At 40.5% G+C, this 23,518-nt stretch overlaps 1 protein-coding gene across 1 annotated transcript in view; it reads right to left on the minus strand.

The window, feature by feature from the left end:
* CFAP299 (cilia and flagella associated protein 299) overlaps positions 1-12,716 on the minus strand; it is a 542,370-nt gene extending 529,654 nt beyond the window's left edge. Inside the window, exon 1 of the mRNA XM_056111429.1 lies at positions 12,606-12,716. Within this exon, the coding sequence (XP_055967404.1) occupies positions 12,606-12,716 (111 nt within the window). The remainder of the gene's footprint in view (positions 1-12,605) is intronic.
* Between the last annotated feature and the right edge of the window lie 10,802 nt (positions 12,717-23,518).

Raw genomic sequence — 23,518 nt, forward strand, 5'->3', positions numbered from 1 at the left:
TAACAGAAAAAGCAATATAGGTTTGGTACTTAATACAAAAGGGAGTATAAATTTTCTTAAACACATTGATAACAGTAAAGTTCTGGGATGAATTCTTAGAGTTCTATAAAACTATTATGTTTTTCTAAGAGATATATCGCATAAAGATCATTAACAAGTATAATTAAATGTTCATTCCTGTGTGTGAGTTGAGCTCCACAAAAGCATTTGGACAGTTTTGATGATCTACCCTAATATATATATATGTATATGTATGTATGTATGTATGCACATACATATATATGTGTGTATATAGAGAGGGAGAGCAACAAATAACAAGATCTAAGAAAACAAGTAGAAAGTTGTATGTGGTTGCCTGACCTACTATTCCCATGCTCTAACTGATGAAATCATGAGTCATCTCCCACTTTAAATGGCCAATTATCTTTAAAGAAGATAATTACTTCTAAAGAAACAGAAAATATTGTTATGTCTTCACAAACTTAGAACTTCAGTGTTTTTCTTTCCCTTATAATGATCCACCCTTCCCACTGAAACTCAAACTCAATTTTCCTTCCACCTAGACAAACACTCATAAACTTTTCTTCTGGTGTTAGCCAGCTAACAGATTCTCTTGATTTCTGTTTTACTGTAAAACTAGCCACTTCAGCATAATTTTTGAAAGATTTTTTTTTAAAATCTAGTGCCCCAAGTTGAATAATTGATCTCAGTTCTTTAGAGATGTCAGTCCATTGTATCCTTATTTTAGGATTATTTAAGATTTTTTGTCTTTGTTTTAGTTTACATAATTTGTCCTTTTATTTTAAGACCATTTTCCCCATATACTTCAAACTATTACATGGTTTCATTATGTTTATTCTGCTTGGCATACACTTTAGTCTTTGTTCTTCTGCATTAATGCTTCTTTAAAAATACAGAACATTTTAGCCATTATTTTTTCAAATATATTTTATTCCCTGCTATTTTCTGATCCTTCTGGGACCCCACTTACATTTTCTGAAAGACAAATGTGTTATTTTTTTTTATTAAACTCTAATGATCTTGATATTAGTTAATCTTAGTACAAACAGAGCATTAAAGTTAACACTCAAGTAAATACAAAAAGCAACAACCTCATGAATCATTAATGCTTTTTTTCCTTTACGTAGTCAATTTTGTGGAAGCTAGTACTTGGGTTGGGAGGTTGTTACCAAGACCGATCATTCAGCGAGAACCTAGTGGTGACTTCAGCGCTCTACACAAACTGGAGAGCGTGTGGAAACGGTAGACCGAACCAGGTAGGCCACATACGTGGTAAGCTCCGTATTTTTTTTTGTAGACTATTAGACTGGGATGAATTTTAGACTCCTCGAAGGTACCGGAATGCTTGGCTACCAGGATGCACAACGAAACCAACTATGTGGGTTGCTGTCAATCTTAGCAGAAATTGGACTGGAATCCTAAGGTAGGCAACAGGAGCTGGTGCCTCTGTTCGATTCTCTTGCAGTACTAAGGAGTATTAATGATGTGTGTCCCGTGCATGAAGTTCACATTGGATCACTTTGGACCACTGTGCGTTCACCCAGGCTTGGCTTGGGGCTTAGGTCTCGGCACCTCCATGCTGTCACTTTGAATGGGACTGGGTTTGTGGACTTAAGGATGAGTCTGGGACAAGGGATATCTAGTACCTGGGACACTCGGATACTTCTCATTGGAAAAATAGTGGGAAAAGGAAAAGAAGAAATGAAGTCCACAGTCTTTGCTCAACATTGAAGGTCTGAGTTTGTCCCACCAGCTGTTGAAGCATGATCGTGTCTTCTGTTGTTATTTTGTCCTTTGTTGCTTGAGAACAGTCATCGTAAGTAAAGCTGAGGCCCTTTGCTATTTATTTTTCTTATAGGGTGCAGTTAATTGTCCTTGCATTTTCATAAGATATAATCATCCTGCTCACAAGCTACAATATTATGACTCCTCTTCCAAATATTTATGAAACTTTCTTTCACTGTAGTATTTCTTTGACCAGATGGCCAATAAAAAGTTGAGCAATACCAAGCTTTGTTTCATGTTTCTGATCTGAATATTAAACTTTTCAGTGTTTACCGACTGAAAGCGATGTTTACTCTTTGCTTGCTATGATATTGTTATATACATGTTTCAGCCTACTTTATGGTAAGTTCAGAATTTTGTCCTGTTCTTTTCCCAAATCTATGAAGCATATGATATTTTTCTCTTTTTAATTTGTTAACGTCATGACTTCATGCTTTCATTTCTATGATAAGCCGCACACTCATTCATATTTCTGGACTTGTTTTACATTTCTTTTCATCCAGTTATTACATTTTACATTTTACACTTCTTTTCATTTTACATTTCTTTTTATCCTGATCTTAAATAAAAAGTGAAGAGGTGAGAGTAAGCCCTGAGTTTGGCGTGGTATAAATACAAAAAAATCCATCTTTCTCTTTTTGTTAATTTTTAATTAAATATCAGGCATGACTACATTCTCCTTGGGTACACAGAAAGCTTTGTAGAGGTAATGGATTTCTATTCTATCAATTAATCTAGAAATTTTATTGGCAACTGCAGATGAGATGGGGGCACAAGAGTGACTTGTAATAGTTCTGGGAGGCAGAACCAAGGGGCAGTTCTTTGTTCTCTCACTTATCATATCTTCTCCTTCAGCTTCTCGAGTCCCGGGTAAGGCACCTGCTTACCTCTGGTACTAGAAATGCCAACTTTTCCTGCAGCTCGCCCCTTATCAACAAAGTGGCAGGTGTGGAAGGGATAAGAAACTGGAACTGTTTCACTTTGTCCCAGTGAATTCCAGAAAGATCCTTGAAGATCTCCATTTGCCTTTGCCTTGCCCGCTTGCCATTTTTCTTTCCTTTGTGTCTGTCTATCCGAACATCTTCAAGCTTCAATATCAGATACCAAAAAAGAGAAAAAAACAGCTTTTCAAAGACTGTTCAAATGGTTCTTATGACTATGTGAGACCAAATCTCTTTTAGAGGGCCAGAGAAATCACTCAAAGGGTTTGAGCAGGGGCCGGAGAGATAGTTCAGCAGGTAGGGTGTTTGCCTTGAACACAGCGGACCTGGGTTCAATGCCCAGCATCCCATATGGTCCCCCAAGCACCGCCAGGAGTAATTCCTGAGTACAGAGCCAGGAGTTTCCCCTGAGCGTCACTGGATATGATCCAAAATGCAAAAATAAATAAATGCTTAAAAAATAAAAAGATCAAAGGGTTTGGGAAATTGTAAGCATTCAGTTGAATCCCTGGCACCTAATGGTCCCCAGCACCTGTGTGGTCCCACATCAGTAAGCCAGCAGTTCTCACCATAAGTGCATGGTCAGAAAACAAAGGAAGACCAAGGAGACAAAACACAGCAAGCAACAGGCCTTGAGGGTCAGGCCACAGAGAAGCAAATACAGATAACAGAGCAGCAGACCTCGAACCAAGCAAGCAGCGGGGAGCAGATGGGACAAGAAATATAATTCACAGGAAAGAGGAAACTGCAAAGGGACAGGACATGTGATGCCGCACACAGGAAGCAGAGAGACCTGAAGCAAAGAGAGCAATGCCTGCACATGGGGGGAGCTAGAATGCCTTCTTAAACTGAGCAATAATGAAAATAGGGGCCAGAGAGGCAGTCTAGTGTCCCCAGCCTCTGACAAAGCACTCGCAACTTGACGTCTCTGTGAAACTCACTCCCTGAGGGAGGCACAGGGTTATTTGCTCTTGTGTTTTTAGGTTGTAAGACTTTTTTTTCTTATGAACTGCATATTGGCACCTTATGTATTAATAACTATTTTTCCTTCCTAAGCGTGGTCTTTTGATTTTGTTGTAGAGTTCCTTGGTGCACAAAATGTTTTAATTTTATGCCACCTCACACTGAATTTTTTTTTCAAGAATTCTGAAATTCTACCACTATCTGCCCAGGTCTGGATGTCCTTCATTCATCACACTGAGAATTCAGCAGGTGCTTACTATCTTGAGTTTATTTCCAACACAGGGAGATTCCTTTACAGTTGATTATTTTCCCTTTATATTATACATAATTTTTTTATGGTACATCACTTAACATGGGTCACCTAGAATCATTATTTTATATAGTTTTTATTTTATCTTAATAGTTCTTTATTCTCATCTTTTTCTTCAGATTCTGGGCACTCATATCCTGTTAACTTCTACATCAGTAATTTCTCTCCTTTTGGGGGTGGAGATGTGGGGGTACACACAGCAGTCGGTGGTGAGTGTTTTCTCTAGGCTCTCTACTCGGAGACCGCTCCTGGGGCACTGGGGCTCAAACCCAGATCTGCCATGTGAACAGCAAGGCCCTACCACTGTACTATCACTCCAGCCCCACAATTTTTCCTTTATGGTGGAGGTAAGTAGACACTCTGATGGGGGCGGGGTGTAATGTTGGAATGTTATGCACAAGTCCCAATCATTAACAGAATTGTAAATCAAAATGTTTCTATTAAAAAATTAAAAAAGCATTGACACTGTTATAAACATGTGACCTAAATTGTAATAATGAGAACAAGACTGAAAAATCACGTGACTAAGACTGCATTTCAGGCTTCAGAATAGAAGGTCAAACTCTCCCATTTAGACGTCTAAGAAAGTCTGGTTTTGTAACCAAACGACTGCCAGCTGCAGAAACTAATGGTTGGGCCAAAGTGCCAGATCTGGGATTAAGGAATTTGAACTCAGGCTGGGAAATGATCAGTCTCACGGGGAGGACAGCAAGAAACTGTACTCGGTTAGCCCTATTCCTGCCAGGATGGTGAGCAAAGGAAAAACCAACCCCTCACACACCTGCCCTGCTGAGAAAAGATACTGCAAAACTAAATCCACAGCGCCACCTACTGGAAATACAAAATACAAATGCCAAAAGTGCCACTGCAAAAAGAATTCGAGTAACAAATCTGAAGTGCATCGTAAGGGCACAGAAATGTGGCATCAATTTAATCAAAAATAAATTAACTATCCAAAAGAAATCAACAAGACACAATGAGTTCTGACATGGGGGGAATTATTGTAATGAGGAAAGAAAGGCGGGAGATCTTTACCAAAGAAACTGAAACTTTTTTTTTTTAATCCAAGAGATAGTACAGAGGCTATCTGTGTGTGCTTAATGGGAGGTTCAGTACCAGAACACTACTGGGTGTAGCTCTGGGGACACCTCAAGCATCTTCGAGTATAGCCTTGGAGACACCCCACCCCATCCCCACATTGTATTCTCACAGTGAATTGCAGGCTGGACCACTCGTGTGGATAATGCCTTGGAAAAGTCTTCCTTGGGAGTTTAGCTGTGCAATAGTTGCACGGAACTAGAAATGAGTTCTTATGCTCACGGTGTACCTGGGGCAGCCCTGGCCTCATGGGTCTGTGGATTCAATGCAGGAACCTCACACAGGTGTGTGTGCCCCGAGAGGGGTGAGTTGGGCGGGGGGAGGGCAGAGCAAGCAGCCACATGATTCTGGAGAACCCAAGAAACAAGTTCAATCTGCATGGGAAGGACTGATCAGAATCAGCAGGGTCGGGGACAGCACGCGTGGGAAGTAGCTACGGCAACAAGAGAGACCTTGACCTGGGCGGGCAAGATCCTTGGGATGCGTGCCTTGCTGATCCAGGGAGCCCGCGGCCCCCCGCCCTGCTCTCTCACGCTATCCTCTCCAGAATGGACCTCCCCTCTTGCATCAGCACCACATCAGGGAATCTGCAGACCTCTCTGGATGTTTCAGAAAAGCCTGTTAGAAGCATCACATAGGTGCCTCCTGATTCTCACAGCTCTTGGCTAGGGAGCTGGAGACAAAGCAATTTGGGACCTTGCATCTGCGGATTAAATTTTCTGTAAACTCACTGCAATTTTCCAGTGGCATTTTTTTTTTCAGAAGTGGGAATATACTCCCAAATTTTATCTGTAACCACAAAGGACCAAAGCAATCCTCAGAAAGAACAACAACACATAGGATACATCCCACTTTCTGATTTCAAACTATTTTACAAAACTATGTTAATCCAAATGTGTGGTATTGGTATAAGAACAGACCCGTGGACCAATAAACCATGATAAACAGACAGCTAATATTTGGAAAATGAGTCCAGAATATTCGAAGAAGAAAAGCTGATCTCTTAAACTGAAAATTAAGATGTTCATATGTGATGAAATAAAATTTTAAAAACTAGACACCGACCTAATATCACTCACAAAAAATAAATCAAAATAGAGTGAATACTGAGATTTAATATCTGAAACTACAAAACTCCTAAGCAAAACCTTAGAGAAAAAGACAAGGGTCGTAGTCACATTTTTTTGTATATAGCACCAAAGCATGCAAAAAACATTTCAAAATAAGCAAGGAAAATACATCAAATAGAAAAGCCTTCTGCACAGCAAAAAATAATTTTTTAATTCATAGTATAAAGTGTTACAAAAATCACAGCTCTGGCATGACATTAATAGCCTAAATTTATTAAGATATATTAGATATTATAGATATAAGATATATTATATTTATATAAATATATATAATAGCATACATTTATAAAGATATAAAAGTGATATAACTCAATAGCAAAATTATAAGCAACTCAGTTTTAAAACCTTCCAAAAATCTAAGTAAACGTTTTTCAAAAACAGAAAAAAAACATATTTGAATGATCAGTAGGAATGTGAAAAGGTGTTCAGCTACTATGAAATCCATTAATTTTACTTCTAAGTGTGCATCTAAAAACAATGAAATCACTGCCACTGCCAAGGAGATAGCTGCACACCCATGATTATAGAATTATTTACAATAGACAAGATATAGATATAGAAATTAAATGAAGTGTGCACCAACAGAGAAATTGATAAAGGAAAGTAGTATATATAAACAATGGGATACTACTAAGGTAAAGGTAAAGGTAAAGGCCCTCCCGTCGTTCATCGATTTGCTCGAGCAGGCCCAGTAACGTCTCCATTGGAGACTTTGTTGTTACTGTGTTTGGCATATCGAATACGTCACGGGGAGCTTGCCAGGCTCTGCCGTGCGGGCGAGATACTCTCGGTAGCTTGCCGGGCTCTCCGAGAGGGGGGGAGGAATCGAACTTGGGTCGGCCATGCTGGCTGTGTGCAAGGCAAATGCCCTACCGCTGATTTGACTCAACACGGGAAACCTCACCCAGCTCGGACACGGACAGGATTGACAGATTGATAGCTCTTTCTCGATTCCGTGGGTGGTGGTGCATGGCCGTTCTTAGTTGGTGGGATACTACTAAGTCATAAAAACAGAGGGAAAAGTTTGCTATTTGCAAGAAGAGACTTACAGACATTCTGCAAGTAAACTAAATCAGAGAGACAAATATTGTGTGACCTCACTTACATGGATAATCTAAAAATAAAACAAACTTATAGAGGCAAAAATTCTGATTTGTGATTACCAGAGGTGGGGAAATTAGCTAATGTATTAAAAGGTACAAACTTTGAGTTATAAGATAAATAAGTCCTAAACAAACATGACTATTGTAACAAAGTTGTGTGGTATCTATGAAAGTTACTAAGAGTATAAATCCTGAAAGGTCTTACCACAAAGAATTTTCTCTTTTATGTAGATGAGACAATAGTTAAATTTATTTTACAATCATTTACAATATTGGTAAGCCAAGCCATTATGTCCTATACCTTAAACTTAGGTAGTTTCATATGTCAAGTAAGTCACAAACTGAAAGAAAATGTAAAAAGCTTTGAATTGTGGTGCTGTCTTGTAACTATGAGCACTGTAGCACTGTCCTCCCATTGTTCATCGATTTGCTCAAGTGGGCCAAGTAACGTCTCCATTGTGAGACTTGTTGTTACTGTGTTTGGAATATCGAATACGTCACAGGTAGCTTGCCAGGTTTTTCCATGCGGGCAGGATACTCTTGGTAGCTTGCCAGGCTCTCCGAGAGGGGTGGAGGAATCGAACCCGGGTCATCTGGGTCGGCCGCAAGCAAGGCAAACTCCCTACCCGCTGTACTATTGCTCCAGCCCATGAATATGAGCAGAAATGAAAAATTTCTATCTGTCTATTTCTATCAAACTGATCCGCTGAAGGGAAAGAGAAGGAGGCCGGCCACCAGTTAGACCAATTTGCTGCCAAGTCGTAGGTAGGTTACCCTGAGAAATTATGCTTTTTCAAAGGTTTTGGACTTGGTTACTGACAAGGTGCCATTCAACAATGGCAGAAGTTAGACCAGCTTTGTTTAGTGGAAGCCCATGTGATTTGGCACGATGGATAGATTCAATTTATAGAGAACTCACCAAATTTGGCAGACATAAAGACTCTGACTTTAACTAGCCCAATCCTTCATTTTTCAAATGCTGAAATAAGAGTTTCAAATCGAGGCTGGAGAGTACAGCAGGAAGGGCACCTGTCCTTTACAGCCAATCATGGGGGAGATCCCCTGGTACCCCAGATGGTCCCCTGAGTTGAACCAGGAGTCAGCCCTAAGGATCGCCTAGTATGGCACAACAATAAACAAACAAAAACCAAAAGAGAGTTTCAAATTGGGGTTTTTTTTAAATGGGAAACCATGATCCTAAAGGGACACAGTTACCTAACATTGAAAAGGTCGCTTAGGAAGATGTACCAAAGTTTCTTTAACCAGTCATCTGTTCTAAAGCACTTGGGTTGTTTCCAAATTTTGGCTATTGTGAACAGGACTGCAATGAACATATAGGTACAGATGTCATTTCTACTGTGCTTTTTTGCATCCTCGGGACATATTACCAGAAGTGGTTTTGCGGGGTCATATGGAAGCTCAATTTCACAACAGCCAAAATCTGGAAACAACTAAAGTGCCCTAGAATAGATGACTGGTTAAAGAAACTTTGGTACATCTACACAATGGAATACTATGCAGCCGTCAGGAGAGATGAAGTCATGAACTTTGCTTATAAATGGATAGACATGGAGAGTATCATGCTAAGTGAAATGAGTCAGAAAGAAAGGGACAGACAGAGAAGGACTGCACTCATTTGTGGAGTATAAAACAACATAACATGAGGCTGACACCTAAGGACAGCAGACACACGGGACAGATAGATTGCTCCATAGCTGGAAGCCTGCCTCATGAGCAAAGGGGAGAAGGCAGCTGGAATAGAGAAGGGATCACTAAGAAAAAGATGGCTGGAGGAATCGGTGGGGGTGGGAGATGTGTGCAGAAAGTAGATCAAGGACCAAACATGATAATCTCTCAGGGTATGTATTGCAAACCATAATGCCCAAAAGTAGAGAGAGATTATGGGGAATCATATCTGCCATGGAGGCAGGGGTAGGGTGGGAAAGGGGGGTATACCAGGGATATTGGTGGTGGGGAATGTGCACTGGTGGAGGGATGGGTGTTTGATCATTGTGTGATTGTAAGCCAAACATGGAAGCTTGTAATTATCTCACGGTGATTCAATCAAATTAATAATTTAAAAAAAGGTTGATTAGGGGCTGGAGAGATAGCAAAGTGGTGAAGGTTCTTGTCGTGCATACAGCAGACCCAGGCTGAAATCTCTGGCCTAATCTACGGTCCCTCAATCCCTGCCAGAAGAGATCTCTGAGCACAGAACCTGGAGTAAAACCTGAGTACCAACAGGTGTGGCCCCCAAACAAAAACAAAACAAAATAGAAAGGAAAATTGGGGTTATACAAAAGTCACAACTTTCTCATTGTCTCACAGGCAACGCTTTGCGGGAGTAGAAAAATACGTGCGTTAGAGAAGTTTTGTAGAGAGCCACAACAAACAAAAACTCACACAACCTGACCCCCGTATTCCTATTTGTCTTTAAGTTGCATACAGCCAGAAGAAGGGTCAGAGAAATAACTGCAGCTACCTTGGTTACATTCCCAGGACCAGCTGTTCCCCCAGCATTGCCAGGTGGGCCCCCACGGCACCACCAGGCCTAGCAACACCATGGACCTGGTTTTCACAGTGCAATTCTTGCTCCTGGGCACCCATTTCCCCTGTCAGCAAACAAATCCAGCCAGAAGAGTCTAAATACTCTTACAAGCTCTGTTTCAGGAGCAAATGCACTTAATCACTAAGAAGCCCAGTGACCTGATATCTAAAGAAAATCATTCTGTTTGTCCTGAATCTCCTCTTGTTTCTAATTTGTTTCTCAATTAGAAGACTAAACTCCTATTTGCGAAGCTGTTCTGTGAAACAAAGGGATAGGTTGGTAGATTTAAGCACAGTTCCTACCGCATTGCTCTTTAGACTAAAATAAAACCATTCCCTTCACACAAGTCTAAGGAAAGGTGTTTGGTTTACTGATAGACTAGGCTATGGATGCCCCACTTAGCATCAGTACTAAAAGATGAGCGATATTTGGCTTAAACCAGGATTTGTCTTTCTTGATTTTCTCCTCTTCTAAGAGTTGGTCATGTTGTCCTAAGTCTTTTGCTGAATAATATTTTATGGTAGCCCAAATAACTCATATATCCTATTTTGAGTCTCTGGCTTCTATTGTAGCCCTCCAAAAAAGTGTGTTTTCAGTTTATGTTCAAGTTTTAATGTGTGTCTCTTAGCTGCTTTAATTTCTGCTCTTAGCTCTTTATCCTTAATAGGAATGCTTTCACTCTGATCACATGTGTCATTCAAGGAAAGGTAAGAAACTCAGGCATAGTTATATACAATTTTTATTACCACCTTCCCCTACCTTTGCTTCCTTGCTCTTTAATTGCTTTTTTGTCACCTTAAACATCTGTTGCTCTCATCTCAAACCTTCTTCTCATTTTTAAAAGCCCACAGAAATGGGAATTTTTCTATTAAAGGTTTACCCACTTTCCTTGCTAAATGTGCCCTGCCCTCAGACCAGAACCTTTAAAATGGTATTACTGCTCTATTCATTTTCTTGTAAATCTTGGCTTGTTTCCAAAACATGCCTGCATTTTTGTATACCCTATGATTTCAGGTAGTTGTATATTTGGCTTTTCCTCACATTCTGTATACCATGTATAGTTGTTCTATCCAATGCTAGTGCAATATGAACTTACTCTACTGCTGAAGTGGAATTTGCAATTAAAATACAAGTCCCAGGGCCGGAGAGATAGTACAACAGGTAGGGCGTTTGCCTGGAACGTGGTGGCCGATCCAGGTTCGATCCCAGGCATTCCACAATGTCCCTTGAGCACCAGCAGAATTAATTCCTGAGCACAAAGCTAGGAGCAACCCCTGAGCATCACCAGGTATGGTCCAAAAAACAAAAATAAATAAATAAAAATTTAAATAAAATACAAACCCCTTATAGTCATGTGTAAGGATTATACATTATACAGAATTACACAGAATCTCAATCCGACCCACCTCCCAGACCACATTGGCTCCATTTCCCCTTTGTTCCTCGCACACCAACCATGCTGGCCTTCCATAAGCATTCCAAACTAGTTCACCCTAGAGATATTTTTGCTTGCTGTATTTTTTGCCTGATTTTTAATGCTAACTCATTACTTACATAGCCTTTCATTCTCATGAAACTTTATGTGTCAAAAGCTAAATTAACCCTCTTATCTATACAGTAATACTTATATATGACCGGTGAGAGGCAGTACAGTACTTCAGGTGCCTTCCTTGCTTGTGGCCAACACTGGTTTGATCCCTGGAATCACAGTCCCTTAGCACCACTAAGAGTGATCCCTGGGCACAAAGGCCAGGAATAAGCCCTGAGCACCGTGGGGTGGCTCCAAACATTAAAAAAAAAAACAACATAAATTAGTACAGAGACAGAATACACATTTCATGACACTAGACACTTCCAACTAAATAATTTAAAATGTGGTCCATTCAAAATGATTACTATCATGCCAAAAAAAAAAAAAAAAAACCATGTTGCATAGCATAGTCCATGAAACCTGAAGTAAGCTTCACATATGAACATGCCACACATATGAACATGGATCATGCCATTGCAACAATTCTGATGAGTCCTCTGGTTCCTGTGCTACCTAAGTGGGCAATTCACTCACATACACAGAACATATTTGATAATATATGACCCCAGAGCTAATGGCACTTAAAATTTTCGTTATTTAATCCCAAAGTTTAAATGCTTGCCTTAATGTCTTTATTCAACTAAATCTTTCATTTTATTTTTTTAGGAAAGTCCAATAAGAATAGTGCCAACTTTCAAATTAAACTACTTTATCTTTCTACCCTCTAAACATAGCCACCATCTTCCATTTTTAAGCCTTCAAATTTCCAATTGATAACACACAAAAGACGGATTTCTTCCAATCAACAACAATGCATTTAGTTCCAGATTAACAACATGAAAAAACCCTGCCTTTAGAGGGGAAAAAATGCATGGAACCTCTTCTCATGATTCCAGGCTTTTAGCTGGGCAACATCACTCATTTTCAAAATTACTTCTAGAGGTGCAGGAGTCAGATGTGCATGGAAGCCGCCGGGAAACGTCCCATCAGAAGAGACTTGAGGGTCGGACAAAAGCGGGGCACCGGCAAGGGTGACAGGCGACCCCGCGCGCAGCCGCTTGCACGCGAGTGTCCACCCTGCGGAGGACCCGGGAGCGGCCACCTGGGGGGCGGGTCACCGAGCGGGTCGCTGCTGGGCCGGGCCCCGGGGACGCAGGCTGCACCGCGCTCCTCACCTCCAGGTAGTACAAGTCCACGGTGGTGATCTGCGAGTCCAAAAAGTCCTCATAGGTGCTGAACTGAGTGACGATATTGTCAATAGTGGCCAGCCCCTCGTCCCTCTCCATCGCGGTTGCCGGGGCCGAAGCGTCCCTAGCGACGCGGCACGCGGGCGGGAGGCGGGAGGCTCCGCCCACTTCCTGCCTTCCGGCCAATCGGCTGAGAGTCCTGCAAGCCCCGCCCCCGGTTTTGGTCCTGCCAGGACTGGGGGGCACCAGTTCCTCCCCCGGTTCTGACCCTTACTGGGATCCGATGGACTGATGCGCTTCGGGGAAGCGTGGAGCCTCCGCAGACGTGCAGAATCCAATCCAAAATTTAAAAAAATAATAAAAATAAAAAATAAATCGTAGCCCCACTCCCCACTTCCAGCAGTTTTGTAGACCAAGTTTGAATGCATCTGCACTCCTAATCTGTTTTGCAGATTACAAATAATCACGGTGGGGCTGGAGCTATAGCACAGCGGGTAGGGTGTTTGCCTTGCACGAGGCCAACCCAGGTTCAATTCACAGCATCTCATATGGTCCCCTGAGCACCGCCAGGGGTGATTCCTGAGTGCAGAGCCAGGAGTGACCCAAAAAGCAAAATAAAATAAAATAAAATAAATAAAAATAATCAGGGTTAGTTCTCCCGGGAACTCGCTTCTGCAAGGGAGTATCCGAAAACAGAAATCTGGAAAACGTCATGGGACCCAAACAAATAATAAAACCAACTATTTTGTTTAGGAAGTGTCAGTTATCATTTGAAGGCCAATTATTGCGACTGTTTGAGTATGGGGAAGAACCTCGCAAAGGAAAGAAATTCAAGAAAAATATTTTTCAAGATGATTTTTGGCTTCTAAGTGCCCGGTTCTAAACTTACTTTATTTTATGATTTCATTTTTACTTCCAAAATTTTAATAAGTACAAGATGAAAAGCCTGCCTTGGTAAGGCATGTTCCTTTGAAATCTGTGGAGAGGTCACAGAAATAGTACAAGGGGGGGACATGTCTCCCATGTACACACACACACCCACACCCACAGACACACACATACACAATACACACACACACAGAGCACAGTAACCCCTTGAGTTCTGATGGTATGGCTCCAATGTTTCTATGGAAACTTAGAAAGTAGTTTTTACTCTAAGGACTTTTCATTTAGAGTAAAGCTTTGTATTTTTAAAACATAGAATTAAGCGAAAGGAATGAAGAGATAGTACAGCTGGCCTTGCACACAGCCAGCCCAGGTTCTATCCCTGGCATCTCATAGATCCCTGAGCAGTTTCAGGAGTGATCCCTGAGCACAGAGCCAGGAGTAGGCCTTAAGGACTACAAATCACTAGGCATGACCCCAAAACAAACAAACATAAACATGGATTTAAAAATCATCCAACCCGGCAGCTGCCGAACTTTTCAGAATGTATAAATGGACTTTTAAACAATTTTTGTGGAATATTTCTAACTTCGGGAATTAAGACATGGTATAATGTTGAACCTGCGGTTCTTACTCTCTGAGTACTTCGTTGAATTAATTCTGGAGATTTTCACAGATGTGCTTTAAATTTGTTAATTGTAAGATGTTTTACTTTCGGTTCCTTTACCTGTTTATAAAGGTCATCTCAGGGCAGGTTCCAGGGGCTGGAGCAAAGGTCTGGCACGAACAGGATTTCAAGTGGGATTCCAAAGACTAGTGCACTGCCCAGTGTATTCCAGGACATCAGGGAAAGCCCTCCCCAAAACAGTAAAATCAAATACAAAAAATGAAATTATAAATGAGGGGACAAGGCAGGGGAGGTGGATCTTGACAGAACATGTGCCTTACATGCAGGAGAGTCAGGATTCAAATGCCAGTGGCCAATTTTATTTTTTATTTTTTGGTTTAAAAAAAGGCTTTGGGGCAGGATGTAAAACCCGAATCGGCTGGTCATATGCTTTGCATGCAGGAGGCCCTGGATTTGACCCCTGTCACTCTATGGTCCCCCAACCACTGCCAGGAGTGTTACCTGAGCACTGAGGTAGGAAGATCCCCCAAATACTACCAGCCCTGGGACTGGAACAGTAGCACAGCAAGAAGGGCATTTACTTTGCTCAAGGCCAACCTCGGTACAATTCCCAGCATCCCATAAGGTCCCCTGAGCACCACCAGAAGTAATTCCTGAGTTCAGGGCCAGGAGTAACCCCTACGCATTGCCGGGTATGATCCAAAAATTTTTTTTAAATACCAGCCCCCCATAAAACTAAAAATCAAGATATTTCAAATATGTGCATTCTAGGCCAGTTGATAAAGTAGACTTTAGGATATCACTGGCTCATTCTCATCTAATTAATGTATTCTAACATATTTTTAGGGGTATTTGTTACTGAGTTTTTAAGGGCATTTGCTATAGTAGACTTTAGGATGTCACTGACTCAATTTTATCTAATAAATATATTCTAACATATTTAAGGGCATTTGGGGCATTTTTGAAAATACACTTGAACCCTCAGATTGAAGAGAACACAAAAGCCAACCAAAAAATAATAATAATATTTGTAGCAGTCTCACTGCACATCAGGTTCTGTACTAAATGCCAAATAATTAACTAGTTTTTGTAATAACCACCAACAACTATGACATCACCTAACATCCAAAAATATACAAAAATGTGAATGACCCTGGAATGAAAAAGAAATGATTGTGGCTTATTTAACTGACAAGGAACACAGATCATCTCCATTAGAGAGTTCTATTGTCTAAGTCTCTCTTCAAACAAAGTTTTATTTTTAATTGAATATAAGGAAAAATTTTAAAAATATTAGCTGCTTTCAGTGTTTTTTTAAAAGTAAAGTAAAGGCCCTCCCGTTGATCGTCGATTTGCTCGAGCGGGCCCAGTAACGTCTCCATTGGAGACTTTGTTGTTACTGTGTCTGGCATATCGAATACTCTCGGCAGCTTGCCGGGCTCTCCGAGAGGGGCGGAGGAGTCGAACTCGGGTCGGCCATGTTGGCCGCATGTAAGGCGAACGCCCTACCCGCTGTGCTATCGCTCCAGCCCGTTTTTTTAAAAAAAAAGAATAATTTTTAGTATGACAAAAGAAACCTAAAATTTTAGCCACTTAGATTTAAAAAGTTACTTCAGTACACTAAAGTAAGAGGAACACGATGCCCCAAGAGTAATACTGGGGTTTTCAAGTCAAATTTTAAAAAATGACCTAAGGGTTGTGGGAAACTTGAAATACTGAGGCAGGCAGGGAGACTCTGAATAAATGCCCATACTATATGGTATTTCATATACTAGAGTTTCTAGGTGAGAAAATATAACATATATTATAGGCAGAGTGGCCAAGTAATTTGATTACAGTGCAGAGAGAAATAAGGGAGAAATCGTATGCTAATTCATAAGCAGACTATGGTGTGGTTTGACAACTTAGAGTTCCAAATATTTTACTATTTTTTATGTTAAATAGGACAGTTTAGTATGTTATATACTTTAGTATGCTGTATTAAATGAGAAAAGTTGTTATTGCATATTGTTATTCAGAAACTTTAATTATAATTCTTCATGCAAAGGAGAAACAAAGGTAAAGTTTAGAAAGAAATGCTGCTTTAGGAAAATTGTCCTGTCACCAGAAAGAGCTCGAATGAAGTACAGAAAGATTTCTTACATCTAAGAGAGAGAAGCAAATTGGAGTCTGAATATGAAAATAGGTCATGGAGAGAAAGAGCAATTCAACAAGTCTTTGGGGGAAGAATTTTACAGAGGAGCAACTGATTTCAAGCAAATTCTTTTTGTAGTGCATGAACCAAGGTTCATGCATTAATTTATTTCTCATTGCAGCAAGAAGATCAACAGGCATAATTCCATGCTTACAGATTTCAAAGGATAGCCAGCCCAGGCAATTTGAGCATATTATCTAGAAGGCAATAAAATGTATACATACGTTATACCCTTGAGATTCAGAAGCTTTTCATTTGGAGCAAACTTCTGTTTGTTTAAAGTGAGAATTAAAATGGCTGATTTTTAACGAAACCTTGTTGGTATCTCACAAACTCAAATGAGGCAAGGATTTGAAGGGTAAAAAAATTCAGATAAAATTTCAGGAAAAAATTTAAAATGACAACTTTAAAATGCCAACAGACAAAAATGGAAAGAAGCTGTCTTTCTAACTGATTTTAAGCCCTCTAAAATACACAAAGTCCTCTATAGAATTAAGGACAGACTTTAATCTATTTTAAACCAACATCTTTCCAGCTTCTGAATACAATTTCAAAGCTTGTCAGTTAAATGAAAATTTCTGCTGCCATGGTAATAATAACAAAGCAGGCCCAGCCACAAGGAAGACAATGCAGAAAAGGAGAAAAGAGTAACCGGGAGATTACTAGACCTCACTTAACTTTTTAGAACCATTCAAGGAAGAGATGCAAATTCCATTAAGAGCTAAGACACTCACGGTACTCAGTTCAACTTTCCAGGATATCGATTCTCTGACTAGAGATAAGTGAAATAAAACTATCACATTAGCAATTTTTTCAACCCATCTTTCCCACTGACTCATCCATAAGCAGAAATAAAACTAATTCATTGGGCAACAATTTAACATATACAGATCAGGCACTGTTCTGTATGCTAAAAAAATTCAATAGAAAATAATGCTGGTCCTTTACAGATACTAGGATATAAGAATTTGGAAATAGGAGGTAGATAGCCTGAGGTGATAAGAGATGAGTGAAGGAACAGAAGATGATGCAAGCAGATTTGGGGAAACAGATTTGTAAGTAAATGAGGAATATGCAGAAGCTATGAGAAGAATATTTACAATGTAGAGTTGAACATAGGCGAGAAAATGAATTTTATGTATGAAGAAGAAACTTAGGGGAAAATGTATGTCAGTTAAGAAATAATAAATATAAAATCACTCTACCTTATGTAAAAAAAATGTTAAGACTGGAAGATCTCTGGGATCTAGCCCCAGAATTTTATGATATTATAAGATAACATTTTTAAGTGTCTGAGTTTAATGTAAAGAAGACTATGAGAGCAGAGGGGAAATGAAGTGTTCTCTCACAATGCACTTTGCTGGGAGATAAACACATACGGTATGATAATATTTTACTCAGGCTCTCTCCAGCAGTGCTCAGAGGCCACCGGGACTACTCCTGGCTGTGCTTGGGGGAGGGGACACAGTGGGGACACAGGGTACCAGGGATAAAGCAGCTCATACTAGGAATATGCCCTACTACCTGATCTTTTAATTGAATATCCATTGAATATCTTTTTTTTAGTCCCTGAAATTATTTTATGATCACAGATTGCAACATTCTTGGCAAGGCTAGGATATTGTGTTAGTATATTGGTTTTCTTGTTGTAACAAATATCCACATCACATATTCTTTTCATCACATAATCGTTTCCAGGGGCTGGAGCAATAGCACAGCGGGCAGGGCGATTGCCTTGCATGCGGCCAACCCGGGTTCAATTCCCAGCATCCTATATGGTACCCTGAGCACCGCCAGGGGTAATTCCTGAGTGCAGAGCCAGGAGTAACCCCTAAGCATCGCTGGGTGTGACCCAAAAAGAAAAAAATTGTTTTCATCCCTCCCTTTCCTTCCTCTCTACCCTCTCACCTACTGACCCACACTATTCATCCATATCTATACAGCAGTTTAATTTTTAAATATCAAAGCAGATCAGATGAATATTCTTTTCAGGAAAATCGAGACACCATTAAACAGAACTCTGGCCAAATACTCTGAACATTAAGTATATTGATATCTTAGAATGTCTTTACGAAGAAAAATGAAAAGCTTTGCTAAAGATTATTCCCCTTTGCTAAAGTGATGAAGTTAACATTAGCCCAAGGAACACAGAAATATTGATTTCAGTAACCAAGAGTGAATATTTCTGGCAACGGCAATATTTTAGTAGAAGTACTTTAAATTTATTTTCTCAGACATAACACAAATGTTTGCTTGTGTGATCACATTAGTGCTGCTCCAGCTGTTGCCTTTCTACAGGGCTTCATTGACTGTTTTGTTCTTTTTTTAAATTTTCCAGATTCCTTTTGCTTTTCATCTAAATTTGAAATTTCAATACATGTACTGTTAAGTGAACATTCATAATTACTAGCCCTCGTTTTTTTTTTCAAAGTTGATGCTATTTCTTGAGAACTTCTCATTTCTTTGAATACTGCTTTCTCCCAGAGCACAGGGCAGCCTGCAGCCACAAGAGTATTAAAGCAGAAGCTGGTAAAAGTAGTAACACAATAGGAATAGATGAGTTTGAGGGAAAATGAAAACTTTGGTCTTTCTGCTCATGTTTATCAGCAAACAGATTCATTAATAATGATAACTTTGGCCTCTGTTTACGATGCCATTTGAAATGGCTTCTTAGTTTTACTCTTTTCCATTTACTATTTTGTTATGAGTCAGTTATTGGATTTTGAAGAGTTTTTATAAAGGGCTGATAGTAAAAATTGATTGCAAAGTGCTTAAAAGCCTTTTGCAAATGATAATCACTCTGGAGTAGGTAAGACAGTTTTGACTTCACGTTCTTTTATGTTTCCCAATAGACTACATACTCCAGAAAAAGTGAACAAGTATGAGAGTCTTCCCTGATTTTTCAAGAGGACGTTGCTTTAAAATATTGTCTCTTACTTCAAACAAACATAGAATTTGCTCGAAAGCATTTTCTGCAAGGAGATCCAACAAGAACATTATGACTATTTGCATTTGATCTAATTGATGTAAATCACTAAAAGTTTTCATATAATTGTCAATACACAATGAACCTAATTTTTAGTCAGGAAAAACAAAGTGTACTGAAAAATTTTAAAATAAAATGAAAATTTCTACTGATTTCTGGAAGTTTGAATTATTCAGGAGTGCAGTATTAAGTTTAATCCTAGACCAAGTTCCTCTCCTCATGTTGAGTGCCTTTTCCTTTCTCAGCACGGGGAGTTTCCTTCTCTTCAACTTTCCTATAAACTTTTCAAAGAAAAAAAAAAGAGTGAAGTGTTATACTAAGTTTCTAAAACGCATGCTTTCTATTATAGACACAGATAATTTACTGACCATTGTAATACATGGGAACAAATAATTTTCTCTTCAACATGTTGTCTAATTTTAATCAGCAGCTTTTTTTAGGGGAATATGATTTTTATGTGGCTCTTGCATATGAACAGAGGTAACTAAATCTTCTAGGTTTAGAAAAATATTCTTAAGAACAATTTCTAGAGAAATAAACAGTTCATCCGTATAATGCTGGTCTAGGTTTCAGAAAAAATATCAAAGTCCCATCAAATTTAATCAGAGCTCAAAGTCGAATTCTATAATCCCTGAGTCTTACTTTGTCTTTGGAGAATCTGTGAATGATAGCTTCCTTCAAGTCACTGAAACCGAGGAGCAGAGTGAGACAAGGAAGCTTCATAAAACGAAGACGATGCTTTCTACTTTCCAATCGGAGGCCACACCAGACGGTACTCAGGGCTTAGTCCTGGATCTGCACTCAGGCATCATTGTGGCAGGTGAGTTCAAAGGGCCACATATGCTGTGTTTCTTGATGGAATCCGGGTAGACTGCATGCCAGGTAAGCACTCTACCCACTGTGTTATCTGCCCCTTGACCTTGGTTTTCATTTAAAGTCACTGGACTCTTCATTCCACCAGATCTATACCCAAGACTTCACATAATGTCTGACTGATTGAAGGCAATGGTCAGTATCTTGATTCAGAACCAACCGTTTTAATGTCCCCACCCTTCCCAAGTGACTTCAGATGTCTCATTCAGTAAGAAGTTTGTCCTTCTTGGCCAGGGCTTCTGACCTTGGTACTTCCCTCCCACTGTTGCTTCACCTTTTTTGAGTAATGCACTGAGCCCAACAACCTGTGGGGGGCGCTCCCGCCCGAATCTCCCCTCCTGGAAGCCTGCTCACCGGGGTGCCTGTGCTCTGGAGGCTCTGCTTTACACAGGTAAAGACGTGGTTTGAAGGGAATCAAGCCTGTCAGCCAAAAGTTCCCCTGGCAGCCCATCTGAAATTCCAGCCAAGGATCATTAGTGTTGCTCCCTAAAATAACTCTGTTGTTTTGAATCTGAATCTTTCAAGCCCCTTCTCCTCTTTCCTATTGAAATAATTGCTTTCCTACATGATTATTGAGAACTCATGGTTTCTTAAGATTTCAACAGTTGGGTGATAGAAAAACAGAAGGTGCTCTGTAAACAAGTTGTTTTTTTTTTTTCCACTGTAATCAGTTTATCTTTCTTTTGTTGTTCTTTCGCATTGAGGGAATAATACAGTATATTTTTTTTTAAGTCTGTTTCCTAAGTGCTGGAGAGATAGTGCAGGGTGCTGGCCTCTGCACGTAGCCAATCTGGTTTAATCCTGGGCATCACATGTGGTCCCTCAAGCCCTTGAGTGCAGAACCAGGAGTAAGTCATGAACACTGCCCGGTGTGGGCCCCCAGAACTAAACAAAACCAGGTTTGTTTCCTGGGGCAGGAAAGATAGTTCTCATAGGATTTGCCTACGAGAACCACAGGGTAGGTCCTGCCCTTATCACAGGGATCCCCTCAGCACCATACAGAGGGAGCCCAGCCCTCCGCCTTGCTAGGTGTCCCCACCCCAAACAAGTCTGACTCTGTTTTTGCATTTAAAAACGAGATTATACTACCACAGAAGGAAAGTGGCAGCAGCAGAAATGGTGAAAGTTGTAACTAAGAAAAATCCAAGCAGACACTCTAAGAAGAGTGTTCAAACTGATCTTCAAAATATAATTTTGTTTTCCTGAAACTTAGAGCAGTCTTTTGCATCACTGTGGAGGTTGTTGCATGTCTAAATGCCTTGTGAGCAGAAGAAGGTTTGTAACAAGATTAAAGAATTTTTGTTCCGGACCATAATGCACAAAAGGAAAAGGGGAGAGAGAGCGAGAAGGAAAGTGCCTCTAATAGAGGGAGGCTGGGGGTGAGGGGGGGTGGGGTGTTGGGGGATAGTGGGAGGGAAACAGGGGACATTGGTGGTGGGGAATGTACACTGGTGGAGGGATGGGTGCTGGATCATTGATTGAAACTCAATTATGAATATCTTTGTAATGGTCTATCATGGATATTCAATTAAAAAAAAATTTTTTAAAGTAGGTATTTGATCATTGTATAATTGAAACCCAAGCACAAAAATGTGTAAGTCTACAACTGTACCTCATGGTGTCTCACTAATAAAAATTTTAAAAATTTAAAAAATTTTAAAAAAAAGTAAGGTGGAGTCCATGCCCAATTCAATCAGCTTAATCAATAGTTGAATAAATAGCAGTACTCTTACATTAAAAAAAAAAAAAGAATTTTGTTCTGGGGGCCGGGGGGGATGGATAATATGGATCATCAAAGATACATTTAATTAATTAGGCTATCGATGACCATGGGCTGGAGCGTTAACACAGCGGGTAGGGCATTTGCTTTGCACATGGCCGACCCAGGTTCTATTCCTCCATCCCTGTTGGAGAGCCCGACAAGCTGCTGAGAGTATCCCGCCTGCACGCAGAGCCTGGCAAGCTCCCTGTGGCATATTCAATAGGCCAAAAACAGTAACAACAAGTCTCACAATGGAGACGTTACTGTTGCCCGCTCTAGCAAATCGATGAACAATGGGAGGACAGTGCTACCGTGCTATTGATGACCATATCAAACCAAATAGAGACTCAGCCCTACAGACTTCAGTTGAGAAGGATAAGGTGAAATCAAGAGACAACTAGAGGAGGTGACCCGTTGAGGTGGAGAATAAGAACTTCCCCAGAAATACTCGGGAATATAGTGGAATTTTGGGTATTGCTGTAGCACTGTAGCACTGTCGTCTCGTTGTTCATCAATTTGCTCGAGTGGGCACCAGTAACGTCTCCATTGTGAGACTTGTTACCGTTTTTGGCATATCGAATATGCCACGGGGAGCTTGCCAGGAGGTTGCAAGGGGGGAAGATCACCAATATTGAGAAGAGCATGAAGGGGGGATGGAAGAGACACGGGGAGATCAAAACCAACTTGGCCATTTTACCCAGCACTTCAATTGTTATGAAATGTGACTCCTCCTGAAAAAGAGAGGGAGCAATCCCAGAACACACAGAATAGGAGAGTCTAAAGAACAGTCAGTAACTACTACCAAGCATCCCTGGGCATCTGCACTGCCTGGAGTCGTTTCTCCTGCTCTCAACCTTGAGGCTTAAAGCCAGAGTTTTAACATGAGCCATACCATTCCGATCCACTCCTCAGCAGGGGTCATATACCCGCAGCATTACAGGGAGTCAACAGGGATTTCTGAGGTCCCAGGTTCCTTAATTTAAAAGGAAAGGATCCAAGTCAGGAAGGAGATGACATTTCAGCTACTTAACGCTTTACATTGATTGTTTGGGGGTGGGGGGAACAGGGCACACTTAGAATTACAGGGCCCAGAGAGCTGGCACAGGAGTTAAAGCTCTTGCCTTGCACATAATCAATCCCAGTTTGATCCCCGGCATCACATATGGTCCTCTGAGGTCCTCCAGTAGAACTCCTTAGCATAGTGCCAGGAGTAAGCCCTGAGTGTAGCTGGTTATGACCCAACCCTGATCCCCTCTCCTCCTTAAAATACAGGGTCCAAAAGAAGTATGGTGTTCCTTCTGCTGCTCTTCCTCCCCCCATAAAAATCCTTCCTTTAGAAAGAGAGCAACTGGGTCGGAGCAATAGCACAGCAGGTAGGGCGTTTGCCTTGCATGCGGCCGACCTGGGTTCGATCCCCAGCATCCCATATGGTCCCCCAAGCACCTCCAGGAGTAATTCCTGAGTGCACAGCCAGGAATAACCCCTGAGAATTGCTGGGTGTAAACCAAAAAGCAAAAAGAAAAAAAAGAAAGAAAAAGAAAGAGAGCAACTGAGAAAAGAACTGAAGTCCCAA

The sequence above is a fragment of the Sorex fumeus genome, unplaced genomic scaffold, assembly GCF_029834395.1.
Source record: "Sorex fumeus unplaced genomic scaffold, SorFum_2.1 ptg000013l, whole genome shotgun sequence".
Classification (NCBI taxonomy): domain Eukaryota; kingdom Metazoa; phylum Chordata; class Mammalia; order Eulipotyphla; family Soricidae; genus Sorex; species Sorex fumeus.